At 33.4% G+C, this 25,097-nt stretch overlaps 1 protein-coding gene and 1 pseudogene across 2 annotated transcripts; both read right to left on the bottom strand.

Annotated features, from left to right (window-relative positions):
* Positions 1-3,832: 3,832 nt before the first annotated feature.
* Positions 3,833-4,840, bottom strand: LOC150033077 (G-type lectin S-receptor-like serine/threonine-protein kinase LECRK2; annotated as a pseudogene).
* A 1,724-nt stretch (positions 4,841-6,564) lies between these two features.
* Positions 6,565-15,738, bottom strand: LOC120089249 (G-type lectin S-receptor-like serine/threonine-protein kinase LECRK3). Of its 2 annotated transcripts, none has more exons than XM_090306457.1 (3): positions 13,120-15,738; positions 12,602-12,709; positions 6,565-6,959 (listed from the first exon to the last, which is right to left on the bottom strand). In XM_090306457.1, the coding sequence occupies exons 1-3, from the start codon at positions 15,656-15,658 to the stop codon at positions 6,580-6,582; spliced, it is 3,027 nt and encodes a 1,008-aa protein (XP_090162583.1). In that variant the 5' UTR covers positions 15,659-15,738; the 3' UTR covers positions 6,565-6,579. The 2 variants fall into 2 exon arrangements, with proteins under 2 accessions (XP_090162583.1, XP_038902599.2); XM_039046671.2 differs by lacking the exon at positions 6,565-6,959 and adding an exon at positions 12,198-12,517.
* Between the last annotated feature and the right edge of the window lie 9,359 nt (positions 15,739-25,097).

Below are 25,097 nucleotides of genomic sequence, written 5' to 3'. Positions count from 1 at the left end.
TCACTCAACGATTGTTTAGTCTCTCTTCAGCTATCATTTAGTGAATCTTTTTCACTTTACAGCCAACAGTAAGTAACTTCGAGAATAGTAACTTTCACAAATCTAATAAATTTAGGAAAACATTTTTCCTTTTATCTCACGGTTACCATGAAACCACCAATAACATCTCACTCAATTGGTTTTTAGAGAAAGAGAGATAATTATCCAATAATTAATACTATTATAAATATATATGATAACTAACTTGCCATACTATATCTATAACCTATAGTTTTAATATTTCATCTCATGAAACATATAAACCATAGTTTTTTTTTTTCTATTTCATTGTTCTTAATATAAATCTCATTTACATTAATTCTCCACTTGATATATCTCATACATCACACCAATCATATCATATATAATCGAGTTACCTCTTGTCAATTTGAACATTTCAAATCAACACCAAGAATTAATTCTCAACTTAAATCCATTAAGATACCAAGGGGACCTTATGGACCTGTAGCTCGAAGCTCCAACAGTACGTGAATAGCTGACCAAACTTTTTAGTCATGGGATCTACCATCTGTTAACTGTCAGGGTAGTCCACTAAAGATCGACAACTGAACTCTCCTTAGTACAAATATATTATGTGTTCATCTAATCAATAGTGCGATAACCCTTCACAGATCGCTCGTAAGTACAGTTGGACCAATAACCGTTATGCCCTGTAGTTACCACTGATCCCTCTAATGAACATAAGTCATAGTCCAACTATGACTGAGTCCTCTCTTCCAAAGAGAAGTTATGGCCAGTATGCTCAAGCCCCAGAATCAGCCTTTAAGGGATAAATTTACCTACTTACCCCTCCATCAGGAAAGGAGTGAATTTCATCTTGTGTAACCGAGTTTCCAGCTCCCAAATCAGACAAATCCCCAAAAAGGTAGGCATGTTGAGTTGGAAATTTGGCCACTCTCACCCATATTAATCAAAGGACCGCACTCAAAGGTAGGAGTTCCCAAAACACTCAGGATTGAGGTTATGTCACCTGTAGTCGTTTAGGTGAAATGTAAGTCTCCAGTATCAACGACATTATATACAGAGACTAGTCATCTCGTGGTCCGATCTTATACAAACTCTTTGTATAGGACATCGCCGTTCGCATGTCTCCACATGAATGGTCATGATCTACCATCTGTAGTAGTTCACAACACTTGCAAACCTCTATAAAGCGGGCCATATCCATAGTGTCACCAGGATCAGGTATCCCTCCTTAATACTTATACTACAAACCTATTTAAGTTATCACTTAAGGCATGATCCACTTTTATATCTCATATACATGCTTAAGTTTACGTACGATAACCATGGAGCTTTGTTTATTAGATATGAGTAAATGCCAAAATAAAACAACTCTTATTTTATTCATAACAATGTGTATTTATTATAAACTACGAGACTCCAAGAGAATTAGGACACCAATCCCAACACACGGAATATCAAGTTGGAAAATACGTAAAAAAAAAATATTGGGGGAGAATTCCAATCATGATCAAAGAAGGGGAGAAGAAGCCTATTTGTAAACATTCTATACGATTTAGTAATGTGATTGGTGTCACCTTCAGATCTGCATTTCCAGTACGATGTCATACTTTCACTGATGTTCCAAACAAATTTGTAGAATTGGCTAAGAGTCAATTGTTGGTAAGTTTATAAGTTTGTTCTTTTAGATTGTCATAAACATCATATATGCTAATGATTCCTTAATTATTTTATAGTCTCATTTCATGCTTGATTTATTCAATTAAACACTTAATAATTTTATCGAACATCAAATGCAAAACTCGTTCAAAGAATTCAGAGAAGATTTGCACAAACATTACAGGAAATGTAGAAACCCTTAGCAAGTACGTGCTAACTCGCTTAGCTGGCTTAAGAATAGACCATTTGTTTGACCGTTTTCAGAGTGAAGAACTTCATTTACTAATACGAAATATCTTTTTAATTTTTCTTGTTCGAATGTAGGAAATTTTGGAGATGAATAGGAAGAATAGGGAGAAATTATTGTTTGACAACGTAGGCGGATTGAAGTGGTTCCTGCAAATTAAATTTGAGCTACAGGAAAAATAAGATCGAGAAGTAAAACATGTTGACCTATTTAAAGAAATACACTCTAAAGGTTGCAAATTCGTGAATCAGACAACTGAGGATGCACATGTAATCAATTTTGTTTTATTTTCATTTTGTTTTTCATTTTTAAGTTCAGTCACTCGTACTTACACACTTAATTAATATGTGCATAATCAAATGTTAGAATTACAATCCAACCCCACTTCAGAAGATTCCCAACCACTAACAGGGGACAAAATTTGTGAGATGGTTTTTTGGGTAGACGACCCGATCATATAAAAAACCTAGGTTGGGGCCTTAAACCTAAGTCAAGAAGGGGTAGCAGCTCATCGAGTTCGTCATATACTCAATGAATGGAAAGTAGGGAGGTGAGGGAATTGAAAGCCAATGTCAAATAACCTCATTCAAGGATTAAGGAACTTGAAGACGTTAAAAAAAAATGAGAGAGGATCATGCAAGATAAATGGAAGAAATGAAAAAAATGATAAAAGATATGACACGATCACAGAGAGAAGGGCCATCAAATTAGGTATGATTACTTCATTATTTAATTGGCTACTATGTTGTTATCCTGCCGTTATGGTAGCAAAGTAGTTATGTCTTACTAGTAGCTTTATGATAATGAATTGTTGGCTATCCTACAGTTATGGTCGCCAAACTATTGGATTTTGATGTATTTTTTTGAAGTTTTTATGTGTTTGTGGATGTTTATGAAATTTGAATGTTGTGTGGGGTGGGTTGAAATTAGTTATCCTTATTTTGGAGTTTAACTTGTGGTTTTTGTGTGTTTGTGGAGGTTTCAGGTTGAGAACATGTAGTATTGAGAGTGTGTTGATTTTCTTTGTTTTGTAGGATTGTAGGATTCACCTTATGGTTTTTGTTTGTTTTGTTGGATGTTATTTCAATATGATGTTGGAAATGTTGTTGGACATGCTGTGTTGGAGATGCTGTATTGGAGAATATTTAAAAAAGAATAAAATTTTCCAATGTCTTAGATATTTTTTATTATTTAAAAAATACTTTTTATTGTTTACATTATCATATTTTATATTTTATTTGCTTTGATTAGTTTAGTTAATTAGATTTTGTTTTAAATAATCCTTGAAATTTGTTTGAAATAATATATTTTATTTGTTCTAGTTGATTTGGTTATTGTAGTTAGTTAGACTTCCTTTTAAATACTCCATAGTTATAGGAATTTGTTTTTAATATTTTGTTTCAATTCGATTTTGTCAATTGATTATTAGATTAGACTTATTTTCATTCAATTTGATTTTATTGAATTAAAACCATATCGATTTTCGGGATGGGTAGATTGGTCAATTTTAAATTAGATAAATTAAAAAATACAAGTATTTAGATATTTATTAAATAAAAATTAGAATTAGACATTTTCAAAAACGTTTTTTTTTTTTTTTTTTTTTAAATTTAGGCATTTGTATGTTGCCCCGTTTTTAAAATTAGAAATGTACTTTATGGCTTAAGGAGTAAAATAGAGAAACAAATTTTAGTGATGGGTCCTCAAAAGCAATCAAATGGTCATATATAAATATTTTCAAATAATGATCAAATTTTAAAAATCATATTGCTATTCGACCATCTACTACAATTTTCTTAGAAGGAACAAGTTTAGAGGTGAAGTTGCATCCTATTATTTATTAATGGAAGACAATTATGTTAGTGAATTGCAATGATAAATGAAATGGGTGAGGCACAAAAGAAACTTCAACAACCTCTTAAAAAAAGAAAGCATTAGGAAATTGTACTAGTGAAGGAAGATGGGTCAGGAGGGAAAGAGACTTCAATAGCACCTTCCAACATTTGTAAAACTTTCTTCATGGTGGGCCTTAGGGATAGTTCCACTTGAATGCACCAAATTGCTATCATCACAAACTTCTTTACCCTCTTCAAGTCAGTCTTTGCTTCCTCATCATTTTCTACCAACATCTCTACTTTTTTCTCTTTGAAGCAGTCATAAGCCCAATCTGCCAGCACCATTTGTTCTTCATTCCGTGCTTTCTCTTCAAAACTCCTTCTACAACATATAATCTCCAACAACAATATTCCAAAACTGTAAACATCAACCTTCACTGTGATGGGGAGGCCTCTGAACCACTCTGGAGCTACATATCCTTTGGTTCCTCTAATTGCAGTCAGAGTTCGAGTTTGATCTTTTTTCAAAAGTTTTGCCAGACCAAAGTCTGCAATCCGTGCGGTAAATGAGTCATCCAGAAGGATGTTATGTGGCTTAATATCACAATGAATTGTCTGAGTGCTGCACTCTTAGTGTAGATAACATAGTCCTCTTGCTGTCCCTAAAACAAGTTGAATTCTAGTATACCAACTTGGTTTCGAATTCCCAAAAAGGAAATCTACAAGTGACCCATTATGCATGAACTCATAATTGTCTCTTGAACATGTAATTGGTCTTGTAGAACCAAATGAAACCAATTATAGAGCTTCTGATGATTTGTTATTGCCTAAATGCCCCAATCAAATTCATCTCTATTTGTATAAAGAATTTAATGATAACAATAGCTTCTTGTCTCTTGAACATGTAATTGGTCTTGTAAGTAACACGAGAACGTCTTGGTTCATATCAATTGAGACCAAGATTCAAAAAACCAAATTTGACATTCAATAGCCTAGACATTTTCCTACATCCTTTGCGACCTTGACACTAGTACACTGTGGAAATAGGTTCATAAAACATATGGATAATCACCATGGATACATAGATCTAGTGGTTAATTGAAAACCACTTTCAACTTTAAGACCTCATAAATCTCATCAATTCCAATACAACATTCCTCAAATCAGGGGTGTACCATTAGATTTGGTTGGGTTGTTACGTTTTTGTTGGACCATCCCGAAAATTGACAATCAAAATGATCCAAATATGGTCTTCAACCTAACCCAACCTTCAATTTTGGGTTGGGTTGGGTTGTTGGATTTTTATTGTTTTTTTCTTATTAATTTAAAATACTTAAATTTATTTACAACACATATCTAATAACTAAAATATCATAAAACTAAATTCTTACATATCAGATATCTATAATATCTATTAAAAATTTTATGAAAAACAAACATTTTTAAAAGAAAAACATAAAAAATAAAAAATTCTTTAATTCTAAAATATATATATGTATATATCTTTTATTAATGTATAGGAAAATTCTTATAAATAGAAAAATCCCAAAAAATATTTACATTTTATAGGAAAAAAATCCAAAAGTATTATTAAAACTTTTTGCTATAAAGTGTAAAGATTTTATATTTAAAAAGACCCCAATATATATGTAATTTAGATTGGATTGGGTCAGCCCAAATTTCTTTTATTCAACCCTAGACCCAACCTAACAAAAAAAAAAATATAAAACTAACTCAACCCAATCCTTATAGTTTAGGTTGGATAATCTAGAGTGTTCGAGTTGTCGAGTCATTTACTCTTTCTTTCTAAAACAATATTTCATAAACTTCATCAACTTTAAAATAAATGTAAAATAACCTTCCAATTTTTCAAATATGATAAAATCTTTCTAAATTTTCAAATAATTTTTAGAAAATCTCAAACATTTCTAAAAAGTCATAATCTCAACTAAACCATAATATTACTTAAAATTTCATCTACCATCTCGGAAAATTTATAACAATTTCTTTATAATCTTACATAATTGTAAAACCAATGAAATTTCATAAAATTTAGTTGAATAATAAACAATTATTTAAACGAGAAATTTCAAAAATAGAAAAATTAAGAAAATTATTTAAAAAAATAGTAAAATTTTAATCTATTTTTATCATTTTCTTTGAAGTCTATCATGGATAGATGTTGATTGAAGTCTATCTATATATATATATTATTGTTTGTGTAAATAGTTTAACCTATTTTCTATCTATAATTTTTTTTTTCCTTTTTTAAATTAACCATCACGGTTTTATTTCACTAATATTTTTAATCACGTCATCGAAATCTTCAACGGGCATGTGAAATAATAATTTACCATGGTGTAAAGACTTTGAAACACCAATTAAAGCATAACATCGTCACTTTTATAATAATGAACCTTAATATTTGTCGATTATTATTATTATTATTATTTTGTGGATTCAAGTTTAATTCAACCATGCCTTTGCCTTCTCTCTCCATTTATCTGTGTACCTTAATAAACTTTTCAATGGTAAAATAGTGTATTATTTTGTTCCACTATTCATCGTTTTGTGAGATGAGACATAAATTACCATTCTCTTTCATAGTTTGAGCTTTCTTGACTCGAGATTACGGAAAAAAAAAAAGGTTTGACCGATAAAATAATATAAGTATTGAAACCAGAAATTAGCAATTAAAGTACAGAAATAAGCAATTAAAGTACAGTTGGCAGTAACAACCAATAACAAAAAAATAACCATCTAACCAATTGAAAAACTAATGTTAATACTCCACCTCAAGATGGAGTATGAAAATCAATAATTCCCATCTTGTCTAATAAAAAGTAAAAGAAGAATATGGTAATGATTTGGTAAAAATGTCTGCCAACTGAGTATTAGAACGAACAAGAAGAAGCTTGATATCACCAGAGTAAGATGTTCGCGAACAAAATGACAATCGATCTCAATATGCTTCGTCCGCTCATGAAAAATTGGATTAGATGCAATGTGAATAGCAAATTGATTATTGCAAAATATAAGAGCATGAACAGAAGAAGAAACTTGAAGATCTTTAAGAAGTTGAAGAATCCACACAATTTCGTTTGTGGTGACAGCCAAGGCTCGATATTTAACTTCAGCAGAAGAGCGTGACAATGTTGTTTGTTTCTTTGCCTTCCAAGCGACCAATGAATCACCTAAAAAAAACACAAAATCAGTTGTGGACTTTCTGGTATCAAGACATGAAACCCAATCAGCATCAGTAAATGCCTTTAATTGAAAAGAAGAATAAGCCTTAAGAAAAATGTCTTTGCCAGGACAACCTTTCAAATAATGCAATAGAGAATAACAACAGATAAATGTGGATACCGAGGCTGTGACACAAATTGACTTAGCTTGTGAACAACAAAAGTAATATCAGGCCGAGATATAATCAAGTATAATAGGCGACCAATCAATTGTCGATATGTAGATGGATCTTCCAACAATTCTCCTTGGTCCGATCGAAGCTTAAGATTAGGATCTAATGGTAAGGAACATGGCTTGGCAGATAGAAAACCAGTATCTTCAAGCAACTGTAAAGTATAGTGTTGTTGAGACAAAGAAATACCTTTTGAAGATCTTGCCAACTCTAGCCCAAAAAAATAACGCAAATCTCCTAAATCTTTAAGCTTGAAGGTCTTATGAAGATGAGTTTTCAACTCAGTAATATCAGATAGAGAAGCCCCAGTAATTATAATGTCATCCACATATACAAGAAAAATAAGAAAATGAGAACCAGAACCTCTTGTGAATAGAGAATAATCGGACTTGGATTGAGAGAAACCAAGTAACAATAAAACATTAGAAAATTTGTCAAACCATTGACGAGAAGCTTGCTTCAAGCCATATATTGACTTACGTAATTTACAAATGAGACACTCCCTTTTAATTGGAACATGATCATGCTTGTAGCCAAGAGGCAAATCCATGTAAACTTCCTCTACTAAATCACCATGCAAAAAAGCATTATTCACATCAAGTTGAACTAATGGCCAATAAAGAGAAGCAGCAAGAGTAAGAAGTACTTTGACTGTTACCTAGCCACAAAAGAGAAGGTCTCAATGTAATCTAAGGCTTCTTGTTAAGTATATCCTTTTGCAACGAGATGAGCTTTATATAACGTTCAACAGATCTATCTGATTTATGCTTGACTTTATACACCCACTTGCATCCAATATAATGTTGTCCTGGGGGAAGAGAAGTGACAGACCAAGTATTATTGGCTTCCAATGCTTTTAATTCATCAGCCATGGCAAAACGAAAATAAGGAAAGGAGACAGCCTGATGATAAAACTGTGGTTCATATTCAGAAGAGACACTCAAAACAAAATGTCGGTAAGTAGGAGAAAGTTTATCATATGATATTGAAGTCAAAGTATCGAGAGCCAGTTGGTTCCATAGAAGTGGCATGTAAAAGACTACAATGATACTCCCTTAAATAAGAAGGAAGCTTTATTACTCTGGTAGACTGACGAGGAATAATGTTGTAATTATTAGGAACACCAGTGGAGGAACCACCAAGACAACAATCATCCGATGATCATGAATATCAGAAGAAGAAGGTCTAGTATCAACAACAATAACATCATTATTTAAAGATGTTGTAGGCATATCATCATTATTATGCACAGTAGGACTATCGTGAAAAACAATAGGTGATGTGGCTGCAAGATCATGAAGAGAATGTCTATTCACATCAGTAGAAACATTATTAGGTAATGAAGTAGACAATATCTTTGGTAGTACCAAATCTGGAAAGTTATCTACGACTTTGTTTTGATCAGTAATATTGGGAAAAGGACACATATGTTCATGGAAAGTGACATCCCTTGAAATGAAAATCTGTTGCCTTTCAATATCATAAAGTCGATATCCTTTAATCTCTGGTGGATAACCCAAAAATACAACAGGAATTGCATGAGGATGAAACTATAACCGTTGGTTTGTTAATGTAGAAGCAAAACATAAACAACCAAAAGTTCGAATAGAAGAATAATCAGCATGTTGTCCATATAAACAAAAATAAGGAGTATGCCACTTTGATAAAGGAGAAGGAATCTGATTGATGAGAAAGCAAGCAGTGAGAACACATTCATCCCAAAAATTAATAGGAACACGGGACTGAAATAGTAAAGATCGAGCAACATTCAAAAGATGTTGGTGTTTTCTTTCAATCACAAAATTCTATTTTGGATGAGCAACACAAGAATACTGATGTAGAACTCCTTTAGTAGCAAAGAAATCATTAAAAGCAAGTTCTGGGGCATTATCAGACCAAAGCTGTTTAATAGATGCATTAAATTGATTCTCAACAAGTTTGAAGAAACGTGGAACAATTGTAGGACTGTATCAACAGCAGTGAAAGCACAAGAATCATCTATGGACTCAAATTCACTAATTTTGGCAAAATATAAAACATGCTTTTGTAGGAAAAATGAGCTTCAAGACATATCTCTTGTATAACTTCTTCAAAGCTCCTTCACCAGCTGCTATCTTCTTCAAATCTTGTTGTAGACCACCTCAAGACCTTCCCCACTATTCTCTTGGTGCTCTAGATTGAGTTGTGGGACTCAAAACAAACTTGAATCAAGGGTAGAAGGAGAAATGCTCACTGTAACAACCTTGTCGAAGAACCTTTCTTCAAACCAGTTTTTCTCTAAAAAACTCTATAGATTGCATGTCCGGTTTTCACTCAAATTTTTTCATTATATTGTAGATAAATATGCAAAGAGAAGAGTTGCATGAGTTGCAGCTCATGCTTGGAGAAGACAAGCAATAATAATGCTTCAAGTGTGAGCTACTTAAGTGATGGATAATGGATACACTTTTTTTTTCATTTTGTGTGTTTTTGGCTTTCCAATTTTTCAATTTTATCTAAAATCCAAATTTGATTTTATAAAATCTATTTTGATTTTAAAAATGAAAATTTAATTAATTATTAAATAAAACTCAATTAATTTAATATCAAATATTAAATTAATTTTAACACATATTCATCTTTATATATTTAAATCATATTTAAATATATAAATTCTCCTATTCCATTTAATTCTAAAACTAAACATATAATTATATCTCATATAATTACTAAATCCTTTAATTCTAATTTGAACGTTTCAAATTAACTTATCACGCTATTCTAGAGCTAGTCTGTTACGAGTTAGTAGGGGGACCTTGCGGACCTACAGATCATGGACTCCAATGATCCATGATTAATTGGCTAAACTCATTAGACCAAATTAATCTCCATTCGTTAACTAATGGGTCACTCCACTAAAGCCCATAATTACACTCCCCTCACTATAGATATATTATGTCCACATGATTTAACCATAATCAGCAAATCGACCCTTCACAGGTTGTTCGTAATAACGGCTGGGTTAAATATTTGTTTTACCCCCGAGATTACATCTTATTCCTCAAGTCCCTACTGATTCTTTAATGAACAACGGTGTGTGATCAAACGACTAAATCAAACTCTCTTAACCCAGTGAGAGGGTGGGGCCCCTTGTTCAAGACTTAGATTCAGTACTTGAGAGAATAACCTTTCTCCTATCCCTAAATCGGGTAGACGTGAACTCCGCACCCTATGTCCCTAGCTATCTATCCGGTCTTACCCCTGAAATGGGAGTCTTATTGAACTGGCGCTGTTGAGCAAACCCTCAACTATGTAACTCTATGGGCAATCCCGAATAAAAAGAAGTTCATAGTTAGCTCAGGATTAAGATCGAGTTACCTAGGTCATCTAGGTGAAATAGTCAGTCCTAAACAGTAAACAACGTTATAAAGTAAGAGTGACTTATTTCTTGGTCATGATCTTATGCAAACTCATTGCATAGGATGCCCCCACTCCTCATGTCATAACATGTACAAATTAGGATCACATCGTATATTGCATTTTACAACTCTTTGTAACAACTACAGAGTAGGCCGCATCCAATGGTGTTACCAGAATAATGTACCCAACCTTATTCATGTACCATAGATCATTTTGACTATTTACTCAAACCTGATCCACTCTTATGTCTCCACATAAAGTTCAAGTACTCATACAATAGTCATGAGTCTTAGTTTATTGGATTTACAACTTATATAATTTTATAAGATCAATAAGAAGTATATTGATAATTGAAAATGTTTATTATTTTACAAACTGCGATTTTTTAGGACATAAAACCCAACAACAATGACTAAAGCATATGATTTTTGTGTCATAAAAAGAACCCATGTATATCAGGAATGATCATCAACAAGTATTAGAAAATATCGATAACTAGAATGTGTAGGATTCTGATATGATCCCCAAATATCAAAGTGAACAAGATCAAACACATGTGATGATACATTGTTATGAGATATGAAAGACAACCTTTTCTGTTTTGCAAGAGGAAAAATCATACAAGTAGGAACATTTTTATGCTGAAGTTTAAAAGGTAAAACATCTTGTAAAGAAGATAAGTGTTTGTGAGATGGATGACCCATTCTATTATGCCAAAGATTAGTATTCTCCATATGAGAAATAGAAGAGCACATAGAATCAGAAAAATTTTCAGATAATTTATGTGAACTTATCTACAACTTATAAAGCTCCTGCCAAAAATCAGCCTTCCCAATCATGTTCATGGTTGACTTGTCCTGAATAATACAGGAATTTCCAACAAACTTAACAACAATGGACTTATCAGTAGTTAAGGCACTTATAGAAATCAGATGATGGTGGAAACTAGGAATGAACAAGACATTGTGGAGCATGAGATGAGAATCAATCTGAATATCACCAATAAAATCCACATTGATATGAGACTGATTAGGCAAAGTAACGGACATCCCAGATATGGGCATGAGATGAGAGAAAAAATCTTGACAAGAACAAATATGTGCAGTAGCACTAGAGTTGACTATCCAAGCAGTAGATAAAGGAGAAACAGAACATGTACCTGCTACATGAGAAGTGATAACATCAGAATCAGAGGTGGACTTGGCTTTGGAAAGATGTGTCTGAAAAAAAAAACTTAGCAAACTTTGGCATTGTTCAGCCGTAAAGCCAGGAATAGAACTTGAAGAAGTTGCAGAAAAGGATTCATGCTTAGCTGAGGAATTTTTCTGATTCTTATATCCAGGAGGAAATCCATGTAATTTATAATATTTCTCAACAGTATGACCGGAAATGTTACAATAGGTGCAAATCGGACGATCCTTTTTCTTAGAATTAGAAGAAGTTGATATGGGCCGAGCACTTGAATTAACAGAGGAAGAATCAGGGGAAGAAGAATTCTTGACTAGGAGAGTTGCAGCAGATGAAAAATTTGTTGATGAAGGTGCAACAGAAGCACGTTGTTCAACTTCTTGAGCAACAAGAGAAAAGGCTCTTTGTAAAGAAGGCTCGGGTTCCATTAACAAAAGTTGTGTCCGAATCTGGTTAAAAAATCATTTAAGCTCATGAGGAAGGTCATTACATACTCGATTTGGAAGTAATTAACCAAATCTTTGACTCCTCCACAGGTACAATGACCATAAATACAAGATGGACGATAAGAGGCAAGTTCATTCCACAACGTCTTCATTTTTGCGAAATAAGTCATAATAGAGAGTTGATCTTGAGAAAGACTCAATAACTCTCGACGAAGTTAAAAGATTCGAGGTCTATTCTTATGTTGGTATCGTTGTTGAAGATCAAGCCAAATGTCCCTTGCTGAATCAGAGATATTAACACCTGCAGAGATCTCCTTCGAGAGAGAGTTGAGAATCCAAGCCATAACCACATTGTTTCAAATAATCCATGAATTTAGTAAATTACCATCAGGTTTGGACAGACTTCTATCAACAAATCCAAGCTTGTCCTTGACTGTGAGCCCTAGACTCATAGCACGACTCCATGATGTATAGTTTGATTCTATCAATAAATCTGAAACAAGAATGAGATTTGTGCTATCAGAATGATGAAAAAAGTGAGGGTTCAAATATTGGTCAAGAACGGAGGAAGAAGATGAAGGGTTGGCAAAGTAAAAGTGTTATCGTGAAGATCAGTCATGGGAAAGAGGAGAAGAAAAATGAAAAGGCACGAGAGAAGAAAATGACATCTGATACCATATTGAAACCAGAGAAACTTAAAGCATTTTTCTTAAATTTTCATTAATGAGTTGGCCCAATAAATAGGCAATTACAGTTGGTAGTAACAATCAATAACAAAAAAATAACAATCTAACTAATTGCAAAACTAATTCTAATAATAAGGTAAGCAATAGAAAAGAAAGTATTATAAAATTGAACTGATAAAGGAAGATGGGTGAGGAGGAAAGGAGATTTCAATAGCACCTTCCATCATCTGCAAAACTTTCTTCATGGTGGGCCTTAAGGATGGTTCCTCTTGAATGCACCAAATTGCTATCATTACAAACTTCTTTACCCTCTTCAAGTCCATCTTTGCTTCCCCGTCATTTTGTACCAACATCTCCATTTTCATCTCTTTGAAGCAGTTATAACCCCAATCTGCCAACACCATTTGCTCTTCATTCTCTACTTTCTCCTCGAAACTCCTTCTGCAACATATAATCTTCAACAAAGTTATCCCAAAACTGTAAACATCAACCTTCACTGTGATGGGGAGGCCTCTAAACCACTCTGGAGCTACATATCCTTTAGTTCCTTTGATTGTTGTCAGCGTTCGAGTTTGCTCTTTTTTCAAAAGTTTTGCCAAGCCAAAGTTTGCGATTTGTGCAGTATAAGAGTCGTCGAAAAAGATGTTTTGAGGCTTAATATCACAATGAATGATTTGAATATTGCACCCTTCATGTAGGTAACATAGTCCTCTGGCCGTCTCTAAAACAACTTGAATTCTAGCATACCAATTTGGTTTCGAAGTCCCAAAAAGGAAATTTTCAAGAGACCCATTCTGCATGAACTCATACACCAACATTCTATGTTCTCCTTCATTGCAGAAACCATGCAATCGAACTAAGTTCTTGTGGTTTGTTTGGGCAATAGCGCTCACTTCAACCTTAAACTCTTGGTCTCCATCTCGCACCACATTGTTGAACTTTTTAATGGCCACCAAGTTATTGTTGTCTTCAGAGTTAATAATCCCTTTATAAATAGTAGTAAAAGAGTCATGCCCCAACTGTTGGATGAATCCACTTGTGGCCTTGTCGAGCTCTTCATAACTAAAGATCCTTAGATTCACACTTAGAATGGAAGGGTCTCTTTGAACAACCTTTGATTTCTTTTTTCTAAATCGGTAGCCAATGAATAAAGTGAGAAGGAATAAGATGAAATTTAGAAATACGGAGCTTCCTAATAAAATTGATCCAATGGCGACTATTGTAGTTTTATTCCTTTGATTCTGAACAAGATTATTAGGTTTGGAAGTAGAGTTTTGTTTTCTGACTTTGAGAAGAGATTTTTCACCAGCAACATTAGGATCCATTCTTCCAAAAACGAAAGGAAACCTCTTCTTCCAACATTCACCATTTCTGAAAGTGGCAAGTGCACAAAAACAATCATTCAAACATTCATTTCTGCACCATTCCTCACTTACTGGGTTGAAATTGGCGTAATCACCCTGAGGCCAATTCGTATTTTCCAAAGCAACAAATTCAAAGTCATTTGTTTCAGGAAAAGATTGATCGCAACTCTGAGCAAAAAAGTTGGGTTTACAACCCTTGATCTCATCGTTTGGATCAAGTAAAACATAGCCAGGTGGACAAGTGCAAAATGGCCTCTGATCATCTCCAAGCTTACAATAGCTATTAAAGCCACAAACTCCACTTCCCGTACCATCACTGACCATGATACAGATGTTTACAGGGTCTGACACTTGAGTCCAAGCTTTAGGCATAGATGAATTACTTGTCGTCTTTGGGTAAACATACAATCTAAAAATCGCATCATGCTCAAGAATCGCCCGAAGGTAATAATTTTGTGGTGAATAATGGATATTTGATACCACAGTTGTGAGAATGGTATTATTCTTTGCAATGACATAAATGGAACCAATGGGGTCGAAGACAAGTTGGAAGCCAGAGCCTGTAGTGTTACTTGCCCAATAAGCTATGTTTATTGTATCGAAAGGGAATGCAGCGGATGAAAGCACGAGATTCCCATCTGTTTGCATCAAAAGTTGAAATCTTCCACTAGAGAAACTGGTTTCTGAATAACGAGCGACAAGAACTCCCCTCATATTCAAAGTTTGTGATGGTAAAATTGTATCGGTAGGAGCATCGAAGCTTTGCCACAAAATTTCAGAATCAGAAGCAACCAACACAAAGTTGCCACTATCAAGCATCGCAGCATAGGAAACGGAACGATTAGTATTTCTATAGGAAGTTGGCGTCCATATTTGATTGCCTCCAGGATCGTTCAGCACAAGTTGATCACCACTAGTAAATTGAACTGTGGATCCTTTAGGTACCAATTTATCGCGATTAGCTGACCAAACCACAGTTTTGTCATGAATTTTGTTGAACCAAATGGCCAACAAAAAATCTTTACCATTCAATGGTAGAAACCCAAAAGCAAAATCACCATATTGGGAGACCCAGTAGGAGTTATTTTGTTCAGTTGCTTTGAGAGATGAACCTAGGGTTACATTTTTATAAGGCTGAGAAAACGAACAAATTGGTAAAACAAGAAAGAAAACAAAAACAAGAAGACAGTGAAGAAAGGATGGACAGAGAATGTAACATAATTTGTTTTCAAAAGCCATAAAGCCAAAGAAGGTAGCCCTTGTGAAGGCTGAAGAAGAATGGTTTCTTTTTCTTTTTGAGACAAAATATATAACCTTCTCTTTCCATCTTATATTTGACCCGGTCATATCAAATGAATATAAATCTTTTGTGATATAAAACAAACTTACCATTTTCTCCTCAGGACTAGAAATATATTACAAAACATCTCTACAAATCTATTCTTAGCTCCCCCTACTCACAACTTCATTTCTCTCACAAATTATTAAAAAGAAAAGAAAAAAAAAAAAACTAACCCAATTGAGAAATTTGAAATATCTCGTCCTAGTCAACCGCGTTCAGTAACATGTAAAAATATAAGAGGTTGTACCTAATTAAAAATTCACACATGTCAATTTTTTAATATTTAAAAACAAATCGTATAGAACTTAAATCTACAATATTTTAAAAAATATTAGAATATTTGACAATCACCAAAAATAATTTTTTAAATTTATTTTCAATATATATATATATATATATATATATTTATTTTGTCAAAAGTGTTTATCCGCCCCAAGTCTTTAAGTCTTTAAAAATTATATATTTTTGTTTGACACATATAGTAAAAAGTAACCAATTGAGAGGAGAGATGTTGGTCAGCACTCACCACAGCTTTGAGAGAGAGAGGGGAAAAAATAATTTCTTTTAAAGTGCGGTCCCTAATTTCAATGTTATTGGGCAGTTTAACATGATCAATTATATTCAATTCAGAGGACAGATGATTTTAGTGGAAAGGAAAAGTTTGGTAGTTGAAAGACTTGAAAATTCTAGTCAACTTGGGTCCGTCCATTAAATATTATGACACATTGTCAAACGTATTAAATGGTAAGGAAACATGTATGATGGTGAACAACGTCTTGTGCGTTTGGAATACCATTCCAAACTATCTGATTCAAAAAATAAGTTATTTAAAAATAAATAAATAAATAAAATATTTCACAACTATTCAAAATAGAATAAATACTTGAAATCATTTTTTTTTGTAAAAATAATTTTTAAGTGCTTAATGGTTTGTCTCGAGAAAATGTTAGAAATAACCTTTTTATGTTTTCACATTATAAAACTCTCTCTTTTTGAAAACTCGTTCAAATAATTTTTCTCGATGCATCTTGATGAGATCGACCACTGAGATTTAGTTAAAAAAATTATTTTTTCTAACTTATTTTGGGTCTTCTCGGTACATCTTGCCAGATTACATATTGAGATTTGCTAATTTTTTTATGTAATCTTCCAAAATCTTATAACAAAACTTTATATCTTTTCAAATTTTCTTCAAATTCAGTTATCTTTACTAAATACTATATCAAATAATTACGTAATTTTTCGAATCTTTAGCATAATTTTTGTTTTCACAATTATATGAATTTCCAAAACTCCAAATTGATTCACGATGATTGAACTATCATTTTTAAATTTTCCGAAATATCAAATTTTGTAAAAAAATTGGGCAATTTTCAGATATATATAGAATCTTGGTGTTAATGCTTCTTGAGATTCCACTGAGAAAGGTCAAATATATTGAATTTTGGTGTTAATTATGTCGAGGATTTCATCCAGAAAGCTCAAATATATAGAATCTCGGTGTATTTGATAGCTCTCAAAAAGAGCTATTATTTCTAGCTTTATTTAGGCTCGTTGTTGGATTTTATGTGTTTATTGTTTTATTTTGTAGGTACCGAGCAACAATGTAGTAGAATTGATCATTTGAAGCTGAATGGGGTCAATTTAATTGGACTCAATTTGAGCAATCGGACTTCAAAGGAGAAAAAATGACCAAAATACTGCTGGACAACGTTGAAATGCTCAACATTTGCTTAAGTCCAATGCTCGCCTGATGCATGAAGACCGAACGCTGATGTGCAGAGTAACGTTGCAACTCTGACAATAGCGTTGCAATGCTTTGAATACTTTGACGCTAATCATTTGCACGCGCGCGTTCCATCTTCAGTCCAAACGTAGGGCAGCGTTGCAACGCTGCGATTAATTCTATAAATTCATCTCTTCGGTTTTAGATCAAGTTTTATGTTGAAAATTCTTGGAGGTTGAAGGGATATGAACTTTGAGGCTATGGAGGCTGAGGAGGGGCTTTACTATCTTCTTTTCCTTTGATGTTTTTGGTAACATTAGGTTAGATTTTAGTTTTATTTTAGATTGTAAACATGTATTGGCTTGAACTCTTGAATTTTTCTATGAATTTATGAGTTAATCTTCATCTAGTTTCTTGGATCAAGGGTTTGATGTCAATTTCGTGAGTTTTATGTTTTTAATTGATTCTTGCAATTCGGATTTGTGTTTTCTTTGAATCTATTTAAATTCCCAAGCATAATTATTGACGTTGATTTTGAGGTTTTATCGTGCATGCTAATCGATTCTCAGTTCATCATAATTTGCATGAATATCTTCTTTAAGTATATTTTTGCATATTAATGTATTTATAAGGTCATAAATAGCGATAGTAAATTAGACATTTGATGGCTATTCCTAGAACGTCTATTGATAGGTTCAAAGTTAAAATTGGTTAATTGAATATGGCTTTCCTGAAAATTAATCAACATAATTGAATCCTAAATCGTAATGCATGTATTTTTGGGTCTTGAAAATTAAGAGTGTACAGAAGAAAAAAAATAAATAAATAAAAAAAAAAGAAGAAGAACCAAATTTATATGCTTAAATAAGGGCTAGAAACTGATACTAGAAAAAGTTAAAAAAAAAAAAAAAAAGGTTAAAACTTCAGAAAAAAAGGACAGTTTAAACCGAAACCGACTGACTCGACCCTAAATCGACCGATCGGTTTAAGCAAATTTTTTTTATGAGTGGTTTTGACTTTTATAAACTGAAGAGGGCGATTTTTGTGGTGGTTTTCATAGAAAACCGACCTTGCTCGACCGATGCTCACCCCTAATTTGAAGAGATTAATATTTCAATAAGATAATCATATGTGACTTGGCCTTAATCTTGAGTGAGTTGTGAACTTCTATCTATAAGGACAGTCTTTTGATTTGTATGGGTGAGAATGGCTAGATTCGTCGACTCAATATGGCTACTAATTAAGAGATTTGTCCGAGTAGGGTGCCTCACCCACTCGCTAGCCAGAGAGGGGTCTAGTTTATAGTTGGACTATAACTAGTTGTTCATTAGAGGGATCGATTGTACTAAAGTGTTTGACGTAACTACAGAGGTAAAACAGTAATTTGACCTAGCTGTAGTCATGAGTGATTTGTGAAGGATCGACTTATTATTGATCAGTTATATCCATAGACACAGAAATATATCTACAGTACAAAGAATGCAGTTGTAAGTCTTTAGTGGAGTGATCTGCAATTAATGAATGTTGATTAATTAATTAAAGAGTTTAGTTAATTATTTGCGTATCATTTGAGCTTCTAATCTATAGGTCCATTATGTCCCCTTACTAGCTCACTAAGAATAAAACAAAAAATAAATGGTTTTGGAATAATTTGAAGTGTTCAAATTATTTAAGGAAAATTCTATACTAATGTGATTAATATAAAGTATAATATATATTGATACATAGTTAATTATGAATATGATTTTAATTATGAATATGATTTATAATTAATACTATATATAAAAGATAAAAATATTTGAATGAGATTCAAATTAATATAATGTTACAATATATTGATGCATTATAATATATAGTTAATTATAAATATGATTTATAGTCAATACTATATAATAGAGAGTGATATATTTGAAAAAGATTCAAATATTAATTATTTTAATGCGATTCATATAAATACTATGGATTAAAACTAATATGAATAAAATTCATATTAAAACTATTTGTTATGTGAGAGAATATCATTTGAATATGATTCAAATGAAATTAAATATATGATATTTAATTAGTAATATTATTAATTAAAACTATATATATTCAAAAGTTTTTAGGCGTTGAAGAGATATGGAGTCATAACTCCCCTCCTTAAACTCTTTCACATTAAATTCTCATTTCGGTTATTCTATAAGAGTTATAGAAAACAAAGATAAATAATTCTCAATCTCTATCTAGTATTCTTTCAGTAATTTCTTTCCTTCTCCAAAAATCAAGAGGATCCCATAATCCTTTACTCCTTGTCGAAAAATAGCAAGGAAGAAATTGAAGTGCGTTGAGTTTGAGGCTCGTACTGCTCTGTATCATGGAAAGGTTTTGCGAGAAGAAGAATCTTTGAGGGTAAGTTTCTCTCTTCCCCCTTTTCCTCTCAGTAGTATGCTTATATATCAATGTTCATTCTGTTAGTTTTATCTGATTTATGTGCTTTTCAAAATTGATTATACATTGGCACGACGTTCACACGTTTCCCCGAGGTATTCAATGTTAGGGTTGATGCCCTAAATCTCGTAGGGTTCTGTAGTTTGTAAACACATGTATGAACAAATATTTGTAATGTAATAATATGAGATTTTTATTCACTACTATCTATGAAATATGAGATATTTTAGTTGCATTAACCACAAACCAATAAACTATGATCCCTAGTTATTGTTGTAACTTAAGCATGTATATGGAGACATACAAGTGGATCGTGCTTTAAGTGATAACCTAAATGGTCTATAGTATATGGATAAACGAGGGAAACCTTATCCTGATGACGCTACGAGTGTCGCCTGCATTATAGGTGTTACAAGTGTTGTAAAATGCTATAAATGGTCTGATCCTGACCATTCATGTATTAGACATGCGAGCGGGGATACTTTATACAAAGAAGTTTGTATAAGACTGGACCACGAAATACTTAGTCTCGTTATATAACGTTGTTCATGATGAAGACTTTCATTTCACTAGGATGACTATAGGTAACATGACCTTAATCCTGAGTGAGTTGGGAACTCCTGCCTATGAGGGCGGTCCTTTGATTTGCATGGATACGAGTGGTCAGATCGCCGACTCAAAACTACCACTTTGGGGATTCGTCGGATTGAGGAGATGGAAACTCAGCTACACAAGATGGATTACTCCTTCCCCGAATTAGGGGTAAGTAGATAAATTGCTCCTTTAAGGGCTGATTCCAAAGCTTGAATAATGTAGCGCCATATCTTCTCATGGCCCGATAAGTGTTCACTCATAGTGGGACTATGATGTATTGTTTCTTAGAGGAATCAGTAGTACTTAAGGAGTTAGATATAACTACATGGAAAAAATGTAAATTGGCCCGACTGTATTTATGAGCGATTTGTCAAGAGTCATCGTACTGTTGATTGGTTATATCCAATGGACATAGAAATATATCTGTAGTGCGAAGAGTGCAGCTGTCGGTCTTTAGTGGAATGTCCGACAGTTAACGGATGGTAGATATCGTGATTAAAGAGTTTAGTCAGTTATTCACGTACCATTGGAGCTTCAAGCTACAGGTCCACAAGGTCTCCTTGGTAGCTCAATGGATTCATATTGAGAATCATTTTTTAGTTTAGTTTGAAGTGTTCAAATTAACAAGAGAAAATTTGATTAGATATGATATAATTAAATTGATTCAATTATATGTGATATAATTGATTTGATGTATTAGATACATTAATTGGAGGAATTAATATAAATATGATTTATATTAAATGCAATAAAGGAGAAAAATACTATGGTTTAAATATTACATATGATGTGATATTAAAACTATAGGTTATAAATATAATATGATAAATTAGTTATCATATTTATTTATAATAAAACAATTATGATAATTGTTTGGTGGTTTATTTTTTCTCCTTTTACCGTTAAAAGTGGGAAGTTATTATCAATTTTAATAACTGAAGGATAAAAATGAAAATATTTTTCATTTTTCAGAATCGCATCACATTTGATCGGGTAGAGAAAAACTATACGATAGCCTTTGAGAGAGTAAACGATCAATCTCCTCGTTACTAGACGATAGCTCCTCGTTTGCTATACGATCGAGTATCCAACTCTATACGATAGACGTTTCTCTTTCTCTCACTTACTCGATCGTTTAGTTCCTCCTTCCCTCTATCAAATTCACACATTGCCCACATCTCCTGGATTCTCACACCGAGAATACCAAGGTAGCCTTTTGGTGGTGTCGAGTTCGCTATTCGAAGGTCAAGGATCGAGTCTTGCTCGATTGTGTTCGAGGATCTGACAGTTCGTGATTTTCACTGGTTGTTCGTTGCGTTCATGCACTTGATTGAGTTTGCTTGGACGCTTAACTAGTGTTGATCGAGGGAATACTCGAAGAAGAGTTCTTCAAAGGTATGTCACTCGATTCCCTGTGTATTTAACTTAAAAGCATGCTGTAATTTACTCGATGATGCATAACTGTTGTTGTTTGTTTGTAAATGCTTTGTTCTTTCACAATGGGTTTGGAACAAACAGCCCCTTTGACATCTCTTCATCTGCAAAGAATTCTCGATGTGAAAATACAGAGACAAAAGGCTGATCTTTGAATAGGAAAAAGAGTGGATCTGTAGGATCCCAAATGAATTGCCTTATTCGAAAAAAGCCTTGTTCTTTGGAAGATCTATCTCGTGTCTGGTACTGCACAGTTCCACTCTGCAAGAACTCCGAATCATTCTCTTGTGTAAGATCTTCAATTGGTATCAGAGTCAGGTTGTTCTGATATTCTAAATTCCATTGATGTATTGAAATGCATTTACAGTCTTGGTGGGTTTTAAGCATATACATTACACTTAAATGTTAGATGTATTTGTGGATGTGAATTGATGGTTGTTTCTGGGATGATTGCCTCTGTTTACTGCTTTCTTTTACATTTCAAAGTTAATTTGTAAGGGCCCCTGTGTTTTTAGGCATTATTAACTTGCTATCGAGTCTGTATTCAAAGTGTTTGGAGTGTTTTGAGTCGTTCGTGATGAAGCTTCAAGGCATGGAGATGCAGTTTACTTCGAGGAAGATTACCAAGGGTTGGTCAGATCGTGAAGCCCAGGCTAAACGATCATTTAAATTTGGCTAGGCGATCGTGTTGAAAAGTTGTACTCTATCATGTAGTATTTGTTAAATGATCGTATGGCTGATGCTACACGATCAAGTAAAGAGTTTACTCGATCGTGTTGCGTTGGCTACTCGGTCATGTAAAGATGGGGGTAAATGATCACTGAGTATGGGATACTCATTGCATGGTAGGTACGTGCACTAAACGATCGAGTAGGCTAGCATGCTCATCGCTAGTCACTGGCTACTGGATCACTCGGTATGTGATACTCGACGCTTGCTCCTTGATCGTTTAGACGGTCATGCTTCATCCCATAGTTGTCATCTACTCGATCGTTTAGGCATGCATTATACTTGGTGCGCTATACGATCGAGTGGCTTTCCTGCTTCATCGCATGGTCAAAGGCATTCGATCCATACTACACGATCGTGGTTACTCGATCAACGTTACTCGATGATCACAAGGAAAAGCTACACGATCAAAGGAACGAGGCTTCGCCCGGGCGGTTCAAGACCCGGTTCACCTGTTTGAACTAATTGACTTGATTGTTAATGTAATAGATAATTTTAATTTCTGGTTCTTGAGGCATATCATCCCAGTCCATTAATATTTTTGATGAATGTACATGTGATGTATGTTTAAATTATATATCATATAGTATGCCATATAGTTTTAAATCTCACCATAGGTTATGCATTTATTCATGCATCATCTATATATTATAAGAGTTATAATATAGTAGCTTGCATGATCAAATTACATTAAAGCATGCTCATGCATCATCTTTATATTATAAGTGTTATAGTATAAGGGTGTATGAAAGCATGTATTACAATCTATATAAGAGTTATATATAGTAATGAATGAACATTGCATGAGGCATGACACATAGGTTAATTTATAAAAGTTATAAATACCTAGTCTAGCTTAGCAATGTGGATGGTTTTAGTTGTTTCTTTTTATAAGAGTTATAATAGAAATTAGAACTAAAATCAATAAGAAAGACATGCATGTAAACTTAGGCTTAAATCATGTTTTAAAAGAGTTTTAAAATTTGATTGAGTTAGACCTAAGATCACGGTTTTAATGAGATTAGAAACGTAAGTTTGATCTTTTAATTGGTCTAATAGGATTAAATTGACTTATAAAAGATTAAATATGTACCAAACCTATCTATACCTTTTGTCTAAGGCGGGTTTTGTCTAGGCGGGGGTATTTAAGTTGACGGAAATGGAACACCCCTACCCGAGAACCTACCTGGAAAGGTGAATTAGATAGATTTGTTGCATGCATGAAAATTTGATGATAGCCTATTAAAGTGTTTGATAAAACTTGATTCGAGCTTGTTTAATTATCAAAAGCAAGAGTTGTTTTTTGGCAAATTAAATTTGCATGCATGCAACAAATCTATCTAATTCACCTTTCCAAGTAGGTTCTCAGGTAGGGGTGTTCCATTTCTGACTCAAACCTACCACTTCGGGGATTCGTCTGGTTGGGAAGCTGGGAACTCAGCTACACAAGACGAAATTCACTCATTCCCAGAAGCAGGGGTAAGTAGATAAATTGCTCACTTAAGGATTGATTCTGGGGCTTGAACAATGTGGTGTCACACCTTCTCATGGCTCGAGAAGTATTCACTCATAGCAGGACTATGATGTATTGTTCAATAGAGGAATCAGTGGTACTTAAGGAGTTAAATGTAACTACAGGGACAAAATGGTAAATTGGCCCAACTGTACTTACGAGTGATTTGTTTAGGGTCATCGTACTGTTGATTGGTTATATCCAATGGACACAAAAATATATCTGTAGTGCGAAGAGTGCAGCTGTCGGTCTTTAGTGGAATGTCCAACAGTTAACGGATGGTGGAATCGTGATTAAAGAGTTTAGTCAGTTATTCATATACCGTTGGAGCTTCATGCTACAGGTCCATAAGGTCCCCTTGGTAGCTCAATGGATTTATGTTGAGAATCAGTTTTTGGGTTAGTTTGAAGTGTTCAAATGAACAAGAGGAAATTTGATTATATATGATATAATTAAACCGATTCAATTATATGTGATATAATTGATTTGATATATTAGATACATTAATTGAGAAATTAATATAAATATGATTTATATTAAATGCAATAAAGGAGAAAAAGAACTATGGTTTAAATATTAGTGATATTAAAACTATAGGTTATAAATATAATATGATAAATTAGTTATTATATTTATTTATAATAGAACAATTATAAGATAATTGTTTGGTGGTTTATTTTTTCTCATTTAACCGTTAAAAGTGGGAAGTTATTATCAGTTTTAATAACTGAAGGATAAAAATGAAAATGTTTTACATTTTTCAGAATTGCATCATATACGATTGGGTAGAGAAATTCTATACGATAGCCTTTGAGAGAGTAAATGATCAAGATCCTCGTTACTAGACGATAGCTCCTCGTTTGCTATACGATCGAGTATCCAACTCTATACGATAGATGTTTCTCTTTCTCCCATTTACTCGATTGTTTGTTCGATCGTTTAGTTCCTCCTTCCCTCTACCAAATCCACACATTGCCCATACCTCCTGGATTCTCACATCGAGAATACCAAGGTAACCTCTTGGTGGTGTCGAGTTTACTGTTTGAGGGTCGAAGATTGAGTT

The sequence above is a fragment of the Benincasa hispida genome, chromosome 10 (genome assembly GCF_027475165.1).
Source record: "Benincasa hispida cultivar pf3 chromosome 10, pf3_genome.v1.1, whole genome shotgun sequence".
Taxonomy (NCBI): domain Eukaryota; kingdom Viridiplantae; phylum Streptophyta; class Magnoliopsida; order Cucurbitales; family Cucurbitaceae; genus Benincasa; species Benincasa hispida.
The sequence above is the reverse complement of the archived record's forward strand: the minus strand, read 5'-3'. Positions and strand labels throughout refer to the sequence as shown.